Source organism: Triturus cristatus, chromosome 11, assembly GCF_964204655.1.
Source record: "Triturus cristatus chromosome 11, aTriCri1.1, whole genome shotgun sequence".
NCBI lineage: Eukaryota > Metazoa > Chordata > Amphibia > Caudata > Salamandridae > Triturus > Triturus cristatus.
Window position 1 is genome coordinate 825046095 of NC_140594.1, and position 21811 is coordinate 825067905.

Sequence of the window (21811 nt, forward strand, 5' to 3'; positions counted from 1 at the left end):
GAGGTAATTATTGACATATCGGGGCACACATAACAACTATTGAAAAAAATGGAGTCAACTCCTGGGGCACATCAGGTTTCATTTGCTTGGCACAGCATGAAAAGATTTGAATAATAAGGAGCGCCTTTTCAGCACCTATAGGATTTTAGCAAATTTATGTGAAAACTGTGCTCCTTTTAACAAAACATTTTTCAGCATTTTCTCTGAAGGCAAGGGGAGAAACCCCCTATAAGAGGTCTGGCTTACTCACTTTGCTTGTTCACTACAATTCAGGGCCTAACAGCTATAGAGTGGTCGACCTCGAAGCTGAGGAACCGGGTTCGAGCCTTGGCAAGGACGCTCAACATCCTGTGATTCTTGGCAAATCACCTAATCTCCCTGTGCCCAACAAAAATGAATGTGTCCATCTGTAATGTAAATGGGGCTTATGTAAATCGCTCTGATACCTTTGGGTTGAATTTGCGCTATGTAAGACGCCAAAAACAAAAGTATTATGCCCGGACCTTTAAAAAATGAAGTCACCACCATAACATAGGTGGTATATAAAAAAGATGTATGTCTTTTTTATGCTCTTATAATAATCATGCAGTTATTATGGTACTTCAGCAATGTCAACTGTTGTGATGGTGGGGTCATGTTACATCCCTTCCTGGAAAAAATCAGGGTCAAGGTCACATGATGTCACTTCCGCTACCCCAGGCATTTTGGTGAATCAACGACCATGGTAGCTGGTCAAGCAGTACATAACTTATGTAAGGAGGTGGTGTAGGAGTCTCCAACCTTTTCAATACTGAGTGCTATTTTTGATCAGTGTAAAGCATCACGAGTTACTCCCAAATGAATATATGACGTTACAATGCAAACAAATGCAACACATGCTTTTACAATGCAGTTTTGAAATCGCAACTACCATTACATCGCATGATTTTACAACGCATGCCATTACAACGCATTTTTTAAAACTACCATTACAGCGCATTCCATTACAATGCATACCGTTACAACGCATACGATTACAACGCATAATACTTTTAGGGCAACAGTAGGGTAAGTGTTGGATAGTGTAGGGGTAAAAATTACTATTCCCACTCCAGTGGGAGCAACAGTAGGGAAAGTGTTGGATAGTGTAGGGGTAAAAATGACTATTTCCATCTACCCCAAAACCCATGCCCACCCTAAAACTAAAAGAATTCCATTATTTACCTTATAATGCGTTGTAATGGCATGCGTTGTAATGGTATGCGTTGTAATGGCATGTGTTGTAGTGATATGCGTTGTAATGGCATGCGTTGTTATGGCATGCGATGTAAAGACAGTTGCGTTGTAACAGTTGTATTGTAAAAGCAGTGTGATGTAATGACTGCATTGTAATGGATGTTTCCCCTACCAAATATATGGATTAAATAAAGGTACATAAAGAGACAGAGTGAGTAAAGAGAGGGCAGAAGCATGAAAAGAGAGAAAGGAAGCAGAGAAAGACCAGGCAGCAGGAGAGAAGGAAAGGAAGAAGGAAAGTAAGAAGCAATTGAATGAAAGACAACAAAGAAGGATGGAAGGAATCATAAATGAGGAACAGATAGAAGGAACAAAGGAGAGAAGAAAAAAGGATAAAGGGGAGACGAAAAGGAAAGAAGGAGATGTTGAACAAAGGAGTGAAGGAAGGAAAGCAGGAACAAAGCGATGAGAATAGGAAAAGAAACAAATGAAAAAATGAATGAAGAAAAGAGAGGAGAGAAGGAAAGCAAAGAAGGACACAAGTAGAAACTCGAAAGAAAGGGGAAAGAAATGAAGGAGCAAAGAGTAGAAGGAAAGGAAAGAAGCAACAAAGCAAAGAAAAGGGGAAAGAAGGCAAGACAGCGACAAGGACAGAAGAAGCGAACAATTGCACAAAAGGGAAGAAGAATAGGAATTCAGAAAAGGAGGTAAGAAGGAAAGAAGCAAAGAGAAACCGTGAGACTGCAAGCAAGGAAAAAAGGAGAGAACAAAACATCCATGGAAAGTGGCAAATAGAAAAAAGTTAAAACAGAAGGGGAGGGAGAGAGCAAATATACAGCCAGGTGAGAAAGAAAGAAAGACATTTAAATGTAGCGGTTCCTTAAGAATGTAGATTTGTATGTAGTCTAATAACCCTCAGGTTAATTAACTACCATTGACTGTAATGGAATAAACTTATGACTGAGATTCATGAGAAATAGCCATTAAAATGCGGTCATAACCACGTGTGACCATTACCACAAAGCCTTTACCACACATATGCCTTTAGCATGCATGCCTTTACCATAAATTTCGTTGTAAAGGAATATATGATAAAACATATGCGTGGTGGGTTTAGGATTAATGTTTAGGGTTGAGTTTTAGGTTTAGTTTTGAGGTTTTTATGCTAGGTTTTAGGTTTTTTTCCGGCTACTTTCCATGGCTTAGGGATGGTGTGGGTTAGTGGTTAGTGTTCCTGGGTTTTACAACTCAGGCATGTGTTTGTTTCCTTCATATAGATGTCTTTAGCCCTGTTTGACACTTAAAGCAAGAGTTTTGAGGCTTTGTTAGGGTAGGCAAGCACTATATAAATGTTACAATGAAGTACAAGGAACAACACAAAATGAGCACGTGTTAAATATGGCCCAGGTTATGTGTAACGTGTTTATTCGTGGAAAGAAGGGGCCAATTCCCCCGCACATTGAAGGGGGAGGGAGTCTTATAACGTGGGCAACGAGCTGCCCCAGCCCTTTAGAATAAGTGACAAGCGGGCAAACGTGCGTTGCGGTGCAGGGGGAAGGAAGAGGAGATCTGAGGTAGAGGGCTGTGTGGCAGGTTAGGCACTCACCGGCTCCCACTGCTGCCACTGCTCTTTCTGGGAAACAGGCACAGCGTTTCAGCAATTTGGAAAACCTTTCATTTTCCGACATATCCTGATCGTTGAAGATTGGCTCATGTGTGTGCTGCAGGACGCCCATTGGTTCCTGTTGGGCAAATCACAGTCAGCGTGTGTATGTGAAGTTTGTGACAGGACAGCCATCAGCTTTCACGGTGATGGTAATGACACATGCGTAGTATAGAGGCGTGGTGAAGGACCACGTGGTAATGAATATGCCTCTTCACTCCGCATACCATTATCCCGCATGCTGTCACAACACGGTCGTAACATTGTGACAACGCATACAATTACCCCGCAAGTCATTACAACCAATTGCGGAGGGGAGGCGCTGGATGTTGCAATAGTAAAATTTACTATTCCAACTGTCTGTGCGGACTGTAGGGAAGGTGTTGGATTTTAAATCCAACACCTTCTGCCCCCTCCGCAAATCGTTGTAACGACTTGCGGAGTAATGGTATGCGTTGTCACAACCGGGTCGTTGTTACGATCGCGTTGTGACAGCATGCGGGGTCACGGATGCGGGGTGAAGGTAGTTTACCCGTGGTAATTGATGTGTGGCTCCATCAAACAGCCAAGATTTATTGCCAGCAGATTATTACATTCATTGACAGAATATTTGTTCAGAGTGGTTTTCAAAGAGGTTTACAAAAAATGTGGGGCCTCATTTACAATATTTTGACGCACAACAGTGCAGCAAGATTTCCTGGTGCGCTGCAATGCATCAAAAGAAAAGTACAGGAATGTGCAATACCTACAAGATACTGTATCAAGTAAAAGTGCCTACAAGGGATATTATTTGAACATCGATTGTATTTCTTTAGATAATGTTTATGAATGCCCTCAGATTGGCATCCTGGCAAATGAATTGGAAACGAAAAATAATAAGGTAACTTGACGATGAATGAATCTTTAGAACAGAAGAAACAAAGTAGGGTGTATTTCCTTTTTTGTATGAGTTTACATTTTTTCAATAGATCAAAGGGTACAAAAATATCTCATAAATACATGGGTGATAGAGACTGAAGATTATACACTAATTAATCCTCATCACCGATGTAATAAAGCCCATTTTAAATTCAATCCTGATGAAAACAGCCTATACATTGGACATAGTTTTCATAAACATACAGGTTCATTAGTAGAATAGAAAAATGGGTGACGTGTCGACGTTTCTGTCTTTTGCGTGATTCATCTATTGGACCATCTTCAGGACACTGCAATTCCTATGAAGAATACAGAACTTTTGGTAAAATTTCAGTCAGTATTCTTATTGATGTTTATTGGCTGAAACAATTCAACTCTCTATTTGTTCAAAGCATATTTTCACCCGCGTGTTGTGAAAACAATCTCTGTATCGAGTGATTTCAAAATATATTAATTCTTTTAGAACGCCGCCCTCAATTGACGTGTCATTGCGGCGTATCATCCACGTCTGGCTACTCACAGTCAGACCGGAAGCATTCGGTTTGAATGTGGGCAACCAGACGATACCACATAATAACCCTTGTAGGCACTTTTACTTGATACAGTATATCACCCAAGCCCACAAGGGTATACAGGTTAACCCAATCTTTATTAAAGTATCAACAAGATACGGCGCATTCCTGTACTTTTCCCCTGTGCTGGTGCACAGTGGGGTGACATGTACCAACATATACACACTTGTGCAATGGTGTAATGGTGTCTGATTTGTAGAAGTGATTGTTTTTGTGCAGGAAGGGACATATTCCTGTACAAAAACAATCGCAAGAGGTGGTTTACTTTTTCTATGTGTGCTGGAGAATGCAGCACTCTGGGAAAAAGGAAAAACAAGGAGAAATAAGGGTATTTCTCTTTGTTGTGCCTCCCTTACATCTTCACAGGTTCGGTGTAGGAATCTGATGCATTCCCAGGTTTACAAAACCTTGTAAATCTGGGAATGTGTCAGGTTCCATGGCTGTTGCGTGGGAACACCCACAGCAACACCCATGGAACACCCCTGCTAGTTCAGAGCGTCTAGAGCGCGTCTCGTATTTCGCTGTTGGCTCTACCACTTACTATTGGCATTTAAACTGTCCCGTTTTGGTTTTAATTTGCTTTGTTCTTCCCCCTGGTTTTAACTGGGAGCCCCCTTACCTGCACTATAAAACTTTGGATTTCACCGCTGTTTGGCGGGCCCTTTTTCCCGGAGACGCTGGGGTATTGGCGGCCATATTGGGTGCGTGCTGGGTGCATATTGGGACGCCTGGCGGCGCCATCTTTGAGCTCGGGCGTTCTAGTCGTCACAAGGACGCTAGACGACTACATAAGGGGGGTAAATCTAGGCGGAGAGCCCTGCTAGTTCAGAGCGTCTAGAGCGCGTCTCGTATTTTGCTGTTGGCTCTACCACTTACTATTGGCTTTTAAATTGTCCCGTTTTGTATTTGATTTTAATTTGCTTTGTTCTTCCCCCTGGTTTTAACTGGGAGCCCCCTTACCTGCACTATAAAACTTTGGATTTCACCGCTGTTTGGCGGGCCCTTTTTCCCGGAGACGCTGGGGTATTGGCGGCCATATTGGGTGCGTGCTGGGTGCATATTGGGACGCCTGGTGGCGCCATCTTTGAGCTCGGACGTTCTAGTCGTCACAAGGACGCTAGACGTACACATAAGGGGGTCATGTTGACGCGCAGCGGTATCGCGCAGCGGGGTCGCCGGATTCCTGCCGGAGTTACGCCTGAGTTCAGCCCGTCTGCGCCCGTCCGCGCTGAGGCCGTGCTGCGGGACGGGCTGGTTAGAGATGACCGGGACTCGATGTGTCAGGTAAGGTGTTCGTATTCCTTGCAGGATATGCTCGCCTTAAAGCCTTCTTTACTAGCCTGTCATCATAGTTTTTCGCCCAATGGCTTCTTATGCTCTACGCTATGCCATACTTGTAAGGGGAGCTTACTGCCCTCCGGTCCTAATAACGATAGCATACACACTCTCACTGCCCCAACGAACGGGTCACAGCTAAGAAATGGTTTCCTAGTCAACGCTAGATCACTCATCAAAAACAATGTCGCCTTTAACGACTTTGTGACTGTTAGGAATCTTTCATGGGTGTTTGTAACAGAAACGTGGGCTTCGGATTCTTCTGGCCACGATTTACTGATGGCTATTCCAGAAGGCTATGCACTCCATAGACTCGATAGAGCTAGATGTAGAGGGGGGGGTTGGCAATCGTTTAAAAGACTTCCTTTACATGTAGTATCAAAGCCCTGTCTGATCATTCGGATTCTTTTGAGGTCTTGTATTTTAGTATTTCCTGTTCCCCTTCTGTGTCTTTTACAGGCATTCTTATCTATAGACCCCCTGGACCCAGATCTAACTTTAGTAGTGAACTTTTTAGAATCTTGGAACCCTATTTTGGTAAGCCTTTTCTTACCATACTTGGGGATCTAAATTTCCATTTAGATGATCTGGGATCTAATGATACGCTTTCCTTGGTGGACTCGCTGGGTGCGTGTGGCCTCACCCAATTGGTTACCAATCCAACTCATCGAGCCGGCCATTTCTTTAACGGGGTATTTTCCAACGACCCGAGATTGTCGGTTGGTCCCCCTCTACGTTTGGTCTGGTCTGACCATTTGGCAGTGCCCTTAAAATTTGCATCTTCCCCTGTAAGTGGGCTTAAGCTGAATGTTTACAATAGAGAACCCAAAAGGAGTTGTAGGAACATTACCAACGAATCCCTCGCTCCACTCATAGGGGGTACTTCTTATTCTCCCTCTATGGAAGTTGGGGAGGCTGCACAAGAGCTTGCTAACTCCATCACTAGAGCTGTAGATGTGCTAGCCCCCGCCTCTCTTCGGTATTCAGCAAGGCGTAATCCCTCAGCCCCTTGGTTCTCTGAGCCGTTAAGGCTCCTGAGGCAGAGCTGTAGGAGACAGGAGAGAAGATGGCGAAAGTTATGGGACCCTATCGAAGGTGAGGCACACAAACGCCTGTTGCGAGAATACAAGGCTAGGATAATAACGGAAAAGCAGGAGTTCTTTTCCAATCTTACCACATCCCTTACTTCATCTAGGGAACTTTTTAAAATTGTGGACTCCCTTTGTTCCCTTCAAGTGCCTGATCCAGTTGTAGGGTCACAGGAGCTCTGTAACAAAATCTCAGATTTCTTCCATAATAAAATCAAGGACATTTATCTTGCTTTGGAAGCTCAGAGGAGTATTCTGGGTTCTCATTCTTCCCTGGCCCTGGTAAATCTGGAATCTTGGACTAGTGAGCCCTCTAAGACCCTTTCCTCTTTTCCGCAGCTTTCTCTTGAGGAGCTGGATCTTTTGCTGAACAGAACAAAATCTGCTTCTCCTCTTGACCCTGTCCCCTGAAAGTGTTGAAAGCATGTCGGGATACCCTATTACCCCCCTTGTTGGAGGTGATGAATGGTGCCTTGACTCAGGGTGTCTTTCCGGTAGCCTGGAAGAAGGCGATAGTGAAGCCCCTGCTTAAAAAGCCCTCTCTGGACCCAGAAATGCTCAAAAACGTTTGCCCTATATCTTTGCTCCCTGCTCCTGCTAAAATGCTAGAATCCCACCTGAATTTCTATCTGTCGGCTTTCCTGGATTCCTCTGGATACTTGGCTGATTCCCAGCATGGATTCAGGAAGTGCCATAGTACCGAATCGGCACTTACTATGGTGGTGAACAACATCAGAACGAAGGTGGACCAAGGTCAGACCACTCTTTTGGTCCTTCTTGATCTTACGGCAGCATTTGATACCCTATCTCCCTCGACTTTAACATCACGTCTGAGGGAGTTAGGAATAACGGGCACTGCCTTGAGCCTCTTGTCCTCTTTTATAGATCTAAGAGAGCAGAGGGTTAAGCTTGGTGAGTTTCTCTCCCCTGCTAAATCCATGCAATGCGGGGTTCCACAGGGGTCGGCCTTGAGTCCGACCCTGTTTAACATCTATGTGGCCCCCCTTGCTAGGCTTGTGAAATCGCAGGGGATGGAGGTTGTGTCATACGCCGATGACACCCAAATCATGGTGTACCTGGCCCACTCGGCTAGTACTTCAGCGTTCAGCTTTAGGAACTGCATGCAAGCAGTTTCCGAATGGATGATTCAAAACTCTCTAAAGCTGAACGGTGATAAAACCGAGGTTTTGATCTTCGGTAACAATCAGGATTGCTGGTCCAGTGAGTGGTGGCCCCCATCTTTGGGACCTTGCTCTATTCCATCCCACTCTGCCAGGAACCTTGGCGTCATATTTGACACTTCATTGTCCATGACTCTCCAGGTTAACAGAACGGTGGCCACGTGCTGGGGGGTTATCAAGATTCTTAGGAGAATCGTTCATTATCTTTCCCCCCAGGCTCGTAAGCAGACGGTAGTTGCGTTAGTCGGTTCAAGATTGGACTACTGCAATACTTTGTATGCAGACATCAACAGGTGTCTTATCTATCGCCTCCAGGTTGTTCAAAATGCTGCGGCCCGATTTGTCTTAGCAGCACCTGTCCCTTCCTCGGCCTCTTTAGCCAGGAAAAGTCTGCATTAGCTTCCAATCCAGTATAGGATTTCGTTCAAACTTTTGATCCTGGTATTTGGAGCTTTAAGGGCCGTACCCTCTAACGCTTTGGGCTCTCTTTTAACCTGCTATATTCCACGCAGGTGTCTTCGCTCCTCTGAGATGAATCTCTTAGTGGTTTCCCGTTTTAAGAAAGTCAGATGGGGCAGTAGGGCCTTTTCCAACGTGGCCCCTCGGTTATGGAATGCCCTCCCCTTAGAGATTAAGACACAACCTTCACTAATCCTCTTTAAAAAAGCACTTAAAACGTGGTATTTTACTAAAGCCTACCAGTAAGTAAGTCTATTTGACTCAACTAGCTTTTTTTTGGGTTAGGCGCCTTGACGCCCATCGGGCTTAGTAGCGCGTTATAAGTCGGATTTCATTTCATTCATTTCATTTCTTTTACGCAGAGTAATGTGTGAAAGGGGGCCATATTTACTAGGTCATGAAAAGCCACGCCTGGGTGGCTTTATGTGGCCTTGTAAATATGGGCAGGCACACTGCGCCGCCGGTGCGTCAAAAAAGTGATGCTCCGGCGGCGCAATGGACCTGTAAATAAGTACCCTGGTTTGAGGCATTTATTTATTTTCAGGCTTCTTAGCAAGAAGCACACTTGTTTAGCTTTTAAGAGGGTAGGTTGTATGTTATGGTATGTTGATTTGTACAGCACACTAATCACCCGAGAGGGTATTCAGCTCCTCCATTCCAAGCCCAGCCACACAAAACCAAGCCCATGGTGATTTTAAGTACTGCATTTTCAGGCAGGGCAATACTTCCAAACTCCAGGAGTTGAGCTACTAGAAATCCTCGTGCAAGCACTGGTAGCTCGAAGTCGACGTGTTGGAGAATTCTGGGTTAATCAGAGCTCAGCAACTCATGAAATAACACCCAAGAATATGAGTGGCCAGCCAGTGATTAACTTATGTAAATAATTACTTTATTCTACATAAAACAGGCAAAAGATACTGCATACATCAATAGAGCAGAATACTTGGTGGAAATTCTAATGCAACAGGAACTAGACAGATCGCACCTCACAATCTAATAAGTGATTCAGCTTCTGCTTTTCATTGGCTCTGAGGGTAAGTTCAAGATCTCTGGGTGCAATCGCGTGCCAACACTCTGGGAGGCCACTCACACATTAAAAATGTAGATTAACAGACCATCACCCCTGTCCATCTGGGGAAGACAGTTTGACATGACAGTAGTCACATTCACTGGACGGGCAACAGATGGAGAGCCAATCCTGACCAAAGAGCCTCGTTCTGGGTCTATAACTCGTGATTGGTATGTGCGCTTAGTCCAAAAGAATAGCGTGAAATGGCAAAGCCAATGTCTAGCCTTGGCAGACTGGTGACGTGGTTATTTGTTTTTTTTTGCAAGTACATGCAACAAAAAAATAGTAATAATAACATTTTTTTTAACTATCTGCATCTTAAATATGGCCTCTGTAGGCTTGCAATAAAAATGTAAAATAAAAATAAAAATTCAGGAACACGGCTGTTTTGGTAGGGATGTTTTTAAATAACATGCTTTTCAGTTGTGCCACGCAATTAATTTTTTAATTTTTTTTAAAGAGTCGAGAATAAATCATCACATAACCAAGCACTCATATGTAACGCAGGTACAATGTTCCAATAACATAAACTTTAAAAGGGGTGTTGGCAAAGTAAATAGCTTAAATGTAAAGCTAATATAAAAAATAAAATTAAAAATAGGCACAATTTGAACTAGCTTTTTCAGTAAAAATAAAGGAACCACTTTTAATCGCAGAGTGAACGGAGCCACTGCATACAATTAGCTGAACATCAATTAAATGGAGCTACACACAAATTAAATATGTTAGAGGAGAATATAAGCGCATCACAAAATAGTCTCCTCAAATAAATAAAAAATGAATGGTAACAGGCCATTCTTAAGGGAAAGCCAAGTCAAAAAACTCTCCCTTTCAAGACAACGGCGTAAATCAATGGCTGAAGGTGAGTGTAAGAGAAAAGAGTTACAGACACTACAACACTCGAGGATAATAATCCCCATTCTATTAATACAAGTTGAAGCTGCTCTGATTAGCACTCACAGGCCACACACTTATGAAATGGAAAGTACATCAGCCTCTTTCATATCGGCAACTCCAGGTTTCGTGTACTTGGGAATGGTTCGGTCCTTGGTCCAAATGCGACAACTACATCTATATCGCCAGTCCAAATGCGACAACTACATCTATATCGCCAAAAATTGAGACTCATTGTAACATTTAGCGGTTAATGTTTCTGAGCCACAAATACAGCGGCGGCTCCTCCCCAGTGGAGGAGGAGCATCGCACCAATGCCTGGCTCAGAGCCAGCACCCTGTGCGACAATGTTTGTTGGCGCCCCCCACAGACTCCCTCACTACCACCCTTTCACAGTGCCCCCTCAAGTCTCCATAATCACTCTCTCTCACACGTATTTAATTAGTTGTATAGTACCTCCTATACCAGTGTAGGGTGTCAGAGCACTTTACATCACACACGCAACACACAGAGACAATCAATCACAGGTGTGTAAATCAGTGTATAGGAAATGTTACATAAGCCAGAAGACTACAAGGTGTAGGAGTCACATGTCATCCATATTGGTAGACATTTTAGTTTGAGTGCTTCGTCTGGAGAAGCACAGACTCAGAATTGAAAACATAACCCCATGGTTTGGGGTTACATTTAATAATAGGGATTTTGTATTCTTACCAAAATGAACCGTTTTTGAAACATTAGAATAATGAAAGACAGAGGAAAAATTATAATGCTCCAATCCATATCTTGTAGTTCGCATGCAGCTCTTTGACAGTTATTAGCTCACTGTTCCATGTTAGGGTTTTAACATCTACACTGCCAGTAACAAAAGGACCTCTCTGACAAAAGCACTGACTGATTTAAAATATATGCACTTTCTGATCTGCATGGTACACATCCTTGGCAGCAGGCATATAAACCCTCTGTGCTACCATACAATGAGTTAAAACTTCTATTAGACAAAACTCCTTGTCTCTCCAGGAAGAACATTAGTCACCATAGTTATCTTGACATTTTTATTGCTCTATGAGAATTGCCGGAGGCTAGCAATGCAGCAGCAGGTGCTTTTAAAGCTATAAAATACTTCCAAGAATGGCGCCCCCTTGAAGAGTCAGCACCCAGTGCGGTGGCACCGGTCGCACCGCCCTAGAGCCGGCCCTGGCCAGCAAATGAAAAATAAAACGATGTTCTAGCATTGTTTTATTTTTCATAAACCGACTCTGAGCCAGTGCTGTAGGGAATGGTGGGGCTGAGGCATGAGATGGGAGAGGAGGGAGGAGGAGTGCTAAGTGCGCATATGTGTTTGGCCGGCCGACTCAGGTCTGCCAAAACACACATGCGCACTTAGGTTTCTCCTGCCCTGCTGTATTGATCAGCCCAGCTGGAGGGAGAAACCCCACAGACTCCCTGGTCTAAGTGGATCGTCTTTCTAGCCTGCTCAGACCAATCCCCGCACTGTAACACGGGCATTGGATGGGAGTCTGTCCCAAGAATAGAGAAGGTGCAACGTGGGAGGCGGCTGATAACTTCAGGTAAGTTCTTTAAAAAAATATATATATTATTACTCAACCCTCTTGTAACCCCCCTGTGATCCACCCCAACCCCGCGTGACCCCTCCCACATTCCCTCCACCCGCTCACCACCCTTTGTTTGTGGCAGCCGCCACTGCACATATATCTGCCCTTTTGTGCACTTGATAGATTGGTGCTCCTGATCCCTGTGCATTGTGATTCATTGAACCTTTGAGTGATTTATGTCAGTGCATTGCAGGAACAGTGCTCCATTAGACAGTTGAGTTATTTCATGTCTTTGCATTGCAAGAACAGAGCCTCATTAGACTTTTGAGTGATTTATGTCTTTGCATTGCAAGAACAGTCCCCCATTGCACCTTTGAGTGATTTATATCTTTGCATTGCAAGAGCAGAGCCCCATTAGACCTTTGAGTGATTTATGTCTTTGCATTGTAAGAGCAGAGCCCCATTAGACCTTTGAGTGCTTTATGTCTTTGCATTGCAAGAACAGTGCCCCATTGGACCCCATTAGACCTTTGAGTGATTTATGTCTTTGCATTGCAAGAGCAGAGTCCCATTGGACCTTTGAGTGATTTATATCTTTGCATTGCAAGAACAGTGCCCCATTGCACATTTGAGTGATTTATGTCTTTACATTGCAAGAGCAGAGCCCCATTAGACCTTTGAGTGATGTATGTCTTTGCATTGCAAGAGCAGAGCCCCGTTAGACCTTTGAGTGATTTATGTCTTTGCATTGGAAGAACAGTGCCCCATTGCACCTTTGAGTGATTTATGTCTTTGCATTGCAAGAGCAGAGCTCCATTAGACCTTTGAGTGATTTATGTCTTTGCATTGCAAGAACAGTGCCCCATTGCACCTTTGAGTGATTTATATCTTTGCATTGCAAGAGCAGAGCCCCATTAGACCTTTGAGTGATTTATGTCTTTGCATTGTAAGAGCAGAGCCCCATTAGACCTTTGAGTGCTTTATGTCTTTGCATTGCAAGAACAGTGCCCCATTGGACCCCATTAGACCTTTGAGTGATTTATGTCTTTGCATTGCAAGAGCAGAGTCCCATTGGACCTTTGAGTGATTTATGTCTTTGCATTGGAAGAACAGTGCCCCATTGCACCTTTGAGTGATTTATGTCTTTGCATTGCAAGAGCAGAGCCCCGTTAGACCTTTGAGTGATTTATGTCTTTGCATTGGAAGAACAGTGCCCCATTGCACCTTTGAGTGATTTATGTCTTTGCATTGCAAGAGCAGAGCTCCATTAGACCTTTGAGTGATTTATGTCTTTGCATTGCAAGAACAGTGCCCCATTGCACCTTTGAGTGATTTATGTCTTTGCATTGCAAGAGCAGAGCCCCATTAGACCTTTGAGTGATTTATGTCTTTGCATTGCAAGAACAGTGCCCCATTAGACCTTTGAGTGATTGGCGCCTCTGCACCACAAGAACTGTGCATTATTGTGTGATTCAGGTCACTGTATCCCAAAAAGGTTCCCACTGTACCAATAAGACATCAGCACCCTTGCAGTCCACAAACAGTGATCCGATCAGAGATTTGTGCCCTCTAACTCCAAGCACTGTGCCACATTTTGCCACTGAGTGCTTGGTGACACTACACCATGAGATATGTTCCCTATTGTGTCATTGAGTGATTGATCGCTCACAATATAACACCTAAGGGAGCATGACTCTTACCAATGAGACTTCCTGCAACACTGTGCCTTACCCCTTCCTCTATGACTGGTCTGTGAGGATACTAATGTGACACCCACCACTCTCTTCTTTGTTTGGTGATGAGTGTCTTGAGATTTGCTCCTGTGTTAGGAAAGGAGGCAACCTCAATTTGTTCTAGTCATATCCTGGTCTCCTTCTGAGGAAATCCTTAATAACTGCTTTAACTCAACACTTCACCTGGGTAACCTGAACAAATGTTTAAGATATACTGCAGTCATCAAACCCAAAACTAATCTGCAACGTTTGGCCCCTGCAAAATCCCAGTTGATGCCATTTCAGTGGCTTAGCAAAAAGAAGCATGTCTTTCTGTCATATACACTTCCTCCCGCACCCGCGTTTTACTCTGGACCCCAAACGCCACTCTTGGCACATAAATCGACAACTACTCTCCCACAAAAGAGGACATACAATCCTTTCTGAAGCCACCCCAGTAAAATGCATCCCTTAATCCAAATGTGCTCATAAATGATATCCCTAAAAGGGTCTACAACTATCTCCAAAGATTCTATCCCTCTCCTCAAAATGTGTTGAATAACCCTCTCTTACTTTGCCAGCTACAAATGTCTCCCTTTTCTCCATCGATAAATCCTTTGAAAAGCTTGTATTCAAAAAGCTCTCTTCACTCTCAAAACAGTCCCTAAACCCATCAAGATGGGGTACCGCTAACGTTACTTTACCAAGAACATCCGTTGAATGCCCATCACTATTGTTACTCAACACTAATCTTCTCAAAAACCCTGTCACCTTCAACACCAGGAAACGCAATAACCTAATCATTATGATGGCCCATTTTGGCATAACTGGCTAAGCACTATAGAATTTCAACCTATAGCTATCTAACTAATCCTAATCAATCACACAGTCCTCTGCCTCATACAAGTCTACCACCCTAACAGTGGGCATCCCTAAAGCTCAGTCATTGGCACTCTCCTTTTCTTTCTGTAATCCACATCTCTCAATGGGATCATATGCTTCTGTGGCTTCTTGTACTACACATCTGTTGTAACATAAAAATCATCTTCTCCTTCACACCTCTCATCCCACTCACACCATCTGAAAAAAGACAGAAAACAAGATCCGGCGGGCGAGCATTCTCCTACATCCCTCCTAAAGTGAGGAATGACCTGCCGCTACACATAAGAGTTTCTTCGTAATTTCTTGAATTCTGCAAGAAGCTGAAAAACCAGGATTTTTGAGCAGTCCCACTAGGCCCTTGGTGTGGCTAGACTCACACCTTCACAAGACCATGATACCCTACCAAGTGCGCTCTACAAATCTGCCTAATATAACAAAATGACCAACTGCTGCACTTTCATGCACCACGTAATTGAAATGCTTCAAACTTAGTTTAAGTAAACTCAGGATAATAAAGATCCCAGCTCCACGCCACCACTCAACCACTCAGTCTCCATGTATTTTACTTCATGATGTCACTATCATATTCCCACCAACCAAATCCAAGTGTCTCCTTCTCCTTTGAAGCTAACATTCCTCATTAGCACCACCACCCGCTATGGCCTACTCAACGTATGCATGCTGGATAAACTCCTAAAACGTGGGATGAACATAAATTCCCTCCCTCTCCAGTGACTCAATTCTCGCCTTCATCCAGGGCTAAACAGGCAGTTCAACCTGTCCCTGCTGCCTCTAACAGTTTTGAACATCTCCTAGATGATCCAGTTATGCCCCCATAGTTAATAATGATACAGTCAAAGCACAACACAATCAAAAACATTCTCCGTAATCAAATGTTATCTTTCTACTATCAAAGGAATTTTTTTGAAGGCTGTTAAGGAAACCTTGATAACTCTTTCTATAGATAGTATATGACTGTAATAAGGAAACCGTCAAACCCATTTGCATAGATAGAGCATGATTTTAATAACGAAACAATGATAACTATGTCTACAAATACCGTACAGGTGTAATAAAGAAACCATGATAACCGTTTCTGTAGATAGTGTAAGATTGTACTAAGGGAAGCTTTGTAACCATTTGTATAAGGGCATGATAACAATAGGAACCCATAATAACCCTTTGTATGTATGGTGCACGATCATAATCCTTACCTTAGATATGTAGGTCAGCGGCAAAGATCCAACGGCTCCAGTTCCATCTGGCAGATTCTGCAAGAGAGTGGCATGCAGTTGAGAAACTCAACTATTACACAATAATTCCTATAGCAAAACTTTATCAGTAATTCTGTCATGTGTAATATGTAGTATGGTGCACCAACCAGGGCATCTCGCTGGCAATTGCAACACTTTGCTCAACTACCAACTACCCTCGACATTAGGATGTTGAACAGTGGTTGCTGTGGTGCTTAATGTTAAAAAGTATAGCTTCTGTGCAATAGTATTAAATCACATTAAACTGTTTTATGGTCTCATCAAAACAGTCACAAACCTTAGTGCTGAAAAGATGTATCTTAATGCCAAGAGGCTGAAAAATGTGTTGCCTGCAGAGCAGAACTTTACCCTAGAATGCCCTGGGTGAGCCTAAGTCTAATTCTTATTACAACATCCATACTGACAAACAGCCACACTCAATAATAATCTTATGAAATCCAATGTCACTTCTTGTGTGTTTCAAAGTAGAAGACAATACAAAGAGTGAATTAACAATTGCAAGCTATATCACATCAGAATAAGAAAGAAAAAGGGGAAAAAGGCCCTGGATAGTTGTGAATGTTGAGTTCATGCACATCCTAGGCTTGGACTTAGGTTTACATGTTTGGTTCTCTGCATTTGCATTTCTGCATTTATTTGTTTGGGGCAGTTGTGGAAGTTGAAGGCCAAGGATGGAGTATATCTAGACTAGGGTTTGGCCATATGTAAAGGAGTTAATATATGCATAGCTTAGCACACCACAGGGAGAAGCTTAAATTGGGCTCTAGTCCGTAGTGGCCTAGGGACTGCTCCTTACAGGTTTCACACTTGTAGGGGATGATAGGGAAAAGAATGAGAACCAAGGGACTGTGATTACATTGTTAGACAAATAAGAAGGAAATCCATTGTAGGATAAGGTAAGAGATACCTGGAGAGTCAAGACTACTTATTAGAATCAAGTTTTAAATGCTGTTGAATGGGGTTAACAAGTAGAGCATCATTACAGCAGAGAATTTCTATCAAAATATAAAACTGTTCCTCAATTACAAAAGATGAATATTCAGGTCTACCCTAAAATCAACAAAAAATATATTTAAAGTTACAAGCACTGAGTCAGTGGCTTATCAAGAGCATCTTGCAGGGTCCAACACCTTTTTACTTATTGACTTTGAAAAGGCTTTGACACCCTTGATTTGAACTTCCTGTGGAATACAATGAGACGCTTCGGGTTTGCGCTTCATATCGTATGTGTGGGCATTGGACGCTGACCCAACCGTTCAAGTATGGGTTAATGGCATACTGTCACTGACTTTCATGATACAGCCAGGCACCAGACAAGGGTTCTCTTTGTCGTCCCTCTTTTTCACCTAGGCGATATAGCCAATGCTCAAGTCCAGGGATTCCGATGGGGGGATGGTATTGAAGATCGGATAGCTCTGTATACCAAGAACATCTTGCGCTTCATCTCTGCCCCAGAGCCTACTTGTCCACTGCTACTTTATATGCTAAAACAGCATGGCTAGGCCTCTGGCCCTCTAGTCAACTGGTCTAAATTGATATTGGTTACCTTGAACTGGCCAATTATAGTTACGTCTTGGCACTCTCTGCCACGGGTCCGCAGAGTGAGCTTCCTTTACCTAGGCATATATATATTTCCCTGCTCCCAGGCCTCACTCGGTCACTTAACTTGACTCCTTTGGTCCGTAAAATGCAGAAAGATCTAGATACATGGGCCCGACTGCCAGTTAACCTACTGGGGAGGTTTGCTGTTTTTAAGATGATGATCTTACCACTGTTCTTGTATATTTTGCAGAACTTTCCCAACTCCCTGCCCAAAAAACTAGTTCACCGGAATACACTCTGCTGTGCACTCCTTCCTCTGGGCCGGCCAGGTGAGAAGTGTGTACATTCTACTTTTGATGGGGGGTTAGCGGTGACAAACGTTCAGCTCTATTCTAGGGCCTCACAGTTTGTGGTCCTCAATGACTGGCTCCATGGTGGGTGGTGCAACCCCAGAAATTGGGGCAAACTGATGTCTATCAGCTGGGACACCACTATGGACAGGTTGCATGGAACTCCCAGTACCTGCACCCTCCCTGACCTTACTAGAACTGTGTTGATAACATGGAGATTGGCATTGTGCTCGACGGGGTGGATGGGCAGGATCATGCTGCACATCCTCCTTTGGTGGAGGAATTGGTCATGCCACATAGCTAACTTGGCAGGTTTCGGCACATGGTACCTCATAAGCATCTCTGGGCTGGGGGATGGGTGGCAGGGTGCACATATGATATCCTTTCAAGATTTGCAGGCCAACTTTAATTTATACCGGTTCCAGTTCTTTAGGTTCTTACAGCTCCACCAGGCCTTGACCTCCCATTGAGGGCTTATTGGGAGAAGTGCATGAGTTTAGCCCTTCGGAGGCCAAACTGATCATAGGTCCTCCGGGGTAGGGCGGTGCTTCTAGTGTCTACCATTCCCTTTTTAACAATTCACAGCACTTATTTGCCCCTTTGAAGGCCTGCTAGGAATCGTTGGTTGCACAGCGAATGGAGGAGGCTCTTATGGCACCCAGAGAACTGGAGATATCGTATAGGTTCCGCATGATCCTCTGTTGCATCAGTATTGCACCTAAAGCAGGCGGATGTTTGCTGCTGTCCCACCCGCCAAACCTTCAACATGTCAAGTATGTGGTGTGTAAAGAGTTCAACTTCGTCCATGTGACTTGGTCTTGTCCGGTGACATTGTCCGATGAAAACTTGCACGCATACTGCACCACCCGATTGACTTTACTGCACACGTTGCTATTTTTAGCCTGAGAGAACATCTGGAGTGAATGCCTGCTGGTGGGTCTGGGGTCATTGATGGCAAAAAGGGACTTAGCTCGATTGTGGAACTCATCGATACCGCCCTCTATGGCGGTATGTCAAGCAGTCATGGACTGGTCCGTGAAATTGGAGGAGCCAATATACGCTGCCCGTGGGTGTCCTCATGACATAAAAAGATGTGGGGCAAATGGTGGGATTATTATGGGTTGCGGGGCACAATTGGGTGACTCCACATTGAATGATGATACACACTTGTGGTGGTTGTGCACTGCTGGGGGTTTTTGGGTTGCTTTGTTTTCCTGTGAAAATCAATAAGTTAGGTTTTAAAAAGAAAAAAGTTACAAGCATTGAAATGAAAGCAAGGATGCAGTGAGAATTATGTATCATCCTATAAAGTTGGAATAAAGAGCACTATATGAACTAAGGGTGAATAATGTCTGAATAACTCAAACTACTAATTCCACACTGTGTTGATTCATCATTTTTACAGTTTTTTTAACATAGGTTCAAGCTTTAAGCAACACCAAATACTGAAAAACCACAAGGCCATGTTGCCTCATTTCCAGTTGCTTAGAGCAGTATCCCTTGGGAAATGTCACTTCAGGGCAACTACAACATTTGTGGTTTCTCTGTGCCTGGAATTATTGGTTCAGCAATTTCTGGATCCTTTAATGCCAGACCGAGAGATACTGGACCTAACTAAACATTGATGTTGTTCTGTTGACATTTCATCTGCATTTGCTAAATGTGGTAGAAATCTTTACTTTTCCTTCTTTTGTCTTTTACTTTCTAATTATAGATGTATATAAATAACAGAGGAACAAGAATACATTATAATCTTGACAGAAATTTCCTCATAGAAAACATCATTCACTTTATGGATGATCCTTCCAAATTATCCTTGAAAACCCCCAGAAAACTACTTAATAAAGGTGCTTTAAGTGTGAATGAGGCAAAATTATTTGTTATTCAGCTGACTGATCATAAGTCTTTCAGAAGTTTTGGGAACAAATTAATGACAAATTACCAATATAATACCAATGCTCTAGCCTCTACGTTGTCTCAAGTTTATTTTGCATTCTTAGAAACTTGAGGGATATACTCAATTCCCAAATGGCTCCTATTACAGATCATGCCTAAAGCATTGCGATTATTACCAACTCAGATAGCCTATCAGATGTTACAAAAGGCCCACTTTCTGTTAATTCTAAAAGAGCATTTTTTGCCAAAGGTGCCAGTTTTACTTTTGTTCCATATTTCATATGAGCTGTGTCTTATATCTATTTAGATGATATCATTATAAATGATATGGCTGGGTGCCTCTTTATAATTGAGTGGGGCACCACGCACTGACTGCGAGACCTCTGGTGAGTGCCCTGCCTTGCCCCTTCATTGCCATAGTGCTTAACTATGCAGATAGGAATGCTGTTTTCCGAGCAACGCAAAATACAGAATCCTTGACATTCCAATCCTCCCTGTGATGATTTTTCGGAACTACACTCATAAAGTCCAAATGCAGCACTGCTGCCTTCAGGAAATTAAGCAACGATATTGGGTTTTTTCTTTAAAGGCAGGAGTGTTGCGTGCTTCGATAAGTCAGGAAAGGTACCAGAACCAAGAGAATTATTCCATATGTTCAGTAGCAACTGGGAGGCAGAATGGGCTACTTCCTTCCATAATTTGGAGGGACAAGCGTCCCCTGGGGCACCTGACCTGCACTTCAGCATCTCAGCCAATACCTCCTGCTGAGATATAGGGGCAAAACAGGATAAGAGAGGTTTCCTGGCACTACTCTGACTAACATCAGATTTGACTGTTTTTGCTCCGTCTATGAAAGAACTGTAGACCGTTCGATTTTTTTTGTCAAAAAAGTCAGAGAGCTCATCACAAAGAAATTGTGACGGCTGAGAATCAGTAGTTAGTTAGTTAGTTTGCGGGGATTAAGAAAGGAGTTAACCCACCTAAACAATTCTTTGCCAGGTTTATCCAAATTGTTAATCCTTGTGGCTATATACTCTTTTCTGGCCGCCTTAATTGCTCTGAGCAACTCTTTCAAAGAGGCTTTATATACCATTTTAGCAGCGGCTGCATAAATCACCCTCCATTGTCGCTCCAGACGTTTGCAATTACTTTTCAGAGACCTATGGGACTCTGAAAACCATGGAGCAGAAGGAGAGTTTCTCAGAGATTTGGACAATCTGGCTGGGGCAGTGGACTCAACAGCAGTCGAAATCCACTTGTGAAAAACCAGAGCATCAGTGTTAGGATCCTTAGAAAGAACAGGTTGGGTAGTCTGTAAAATAGGCCCCAAAAACTCCTCTGTCAAATATTTCCATGCATGCCAAATCGGTGGCTGGGAAATGCTTTGGCCTGTTACGAGGCCTAAAGCCTATACTTGGATTTTTTGACTCTCAAACATGGCAGCTGATCATACAAGCCTCTATCTTGGCCCGATTGGACTATTGTAATGTACTACTCTTAGGGTCCAATAAGTCTGTGATTAAAAGACTGCAGCATGTCCAGAACGCTGCGGCACGGGCTATCTTTGCACTCCCCAAATACTGTCATGTTTCCAACCTGGGTAGAGCGACTCTGGTCTGATATCTGGCAGGTCCTGAGGAAGGTGGTATCTACTTATACCTCAAGCCACCGAAACGCATCGACCAATGCTATTCAGATCTTGCTTCATGCAGTATCCTCAAATGGTCGAGGAGACCAAAAATATTCTTATGTCTCCCACTTTCCAGATATATGTAGTTATGAATGTGGTATGAATGCAGCTGAAGGGGTGTGTATGTATTAAAGTTTGTTGGAAGGTTGTTTGCTGTCTCTTTACCTGGGGTTATACGATGTTGACATATGATAATGTAATTATAGTGTAAAGACATATGTACATGCTTATTATATACATTTTATGTGTAAAATTGATAAAAGAAATGATAAAAATAATTTTGATAAAAGAAAGAAAATAAACAAACAATGTTAAGACTCACAACTATGTATATGTTCTTGCACTTTGTTGGTGCTTAAATTTTATGTTCAGCCCATACTGAATTTATGTTGCATCAGAAAAAAGAAATATAGGTCCTGAGGGAGTTCTCTTTTATTGGATCCAACCTCCTTTATCGCCTGCATTGGTTACCCCTTGAACAAAGAGTTCATTTTAAAGTGCTATGTATCATGCAT

General features: G+C 43.1%; 1 protein-coding gene across 2 annotated transcripts in view; it reads right to left on the reverse strand.

The window, feature by feature from the left end:
• PLEKHA2 (pleckstrin homology domain containing A2) overlaps positions 1 to 21811 on the reverse strand; it is a 571168-nt gene that overhangs the window by 181172 nt on the left and 368185 nt on the right. For both annotated transcript variants that reach the window (XM_085634579.1, XM_085634580.1), the window contains one exon: positions 15759 to 15815. In XM_085634579.1, the coding sequence (XP_085490705.1) occupies positions 15759 to 15815 (57 nt within the window). The remainder of the gene's footprint in view (positions 1 to 15758; positions 15816 to 21811) is intronic.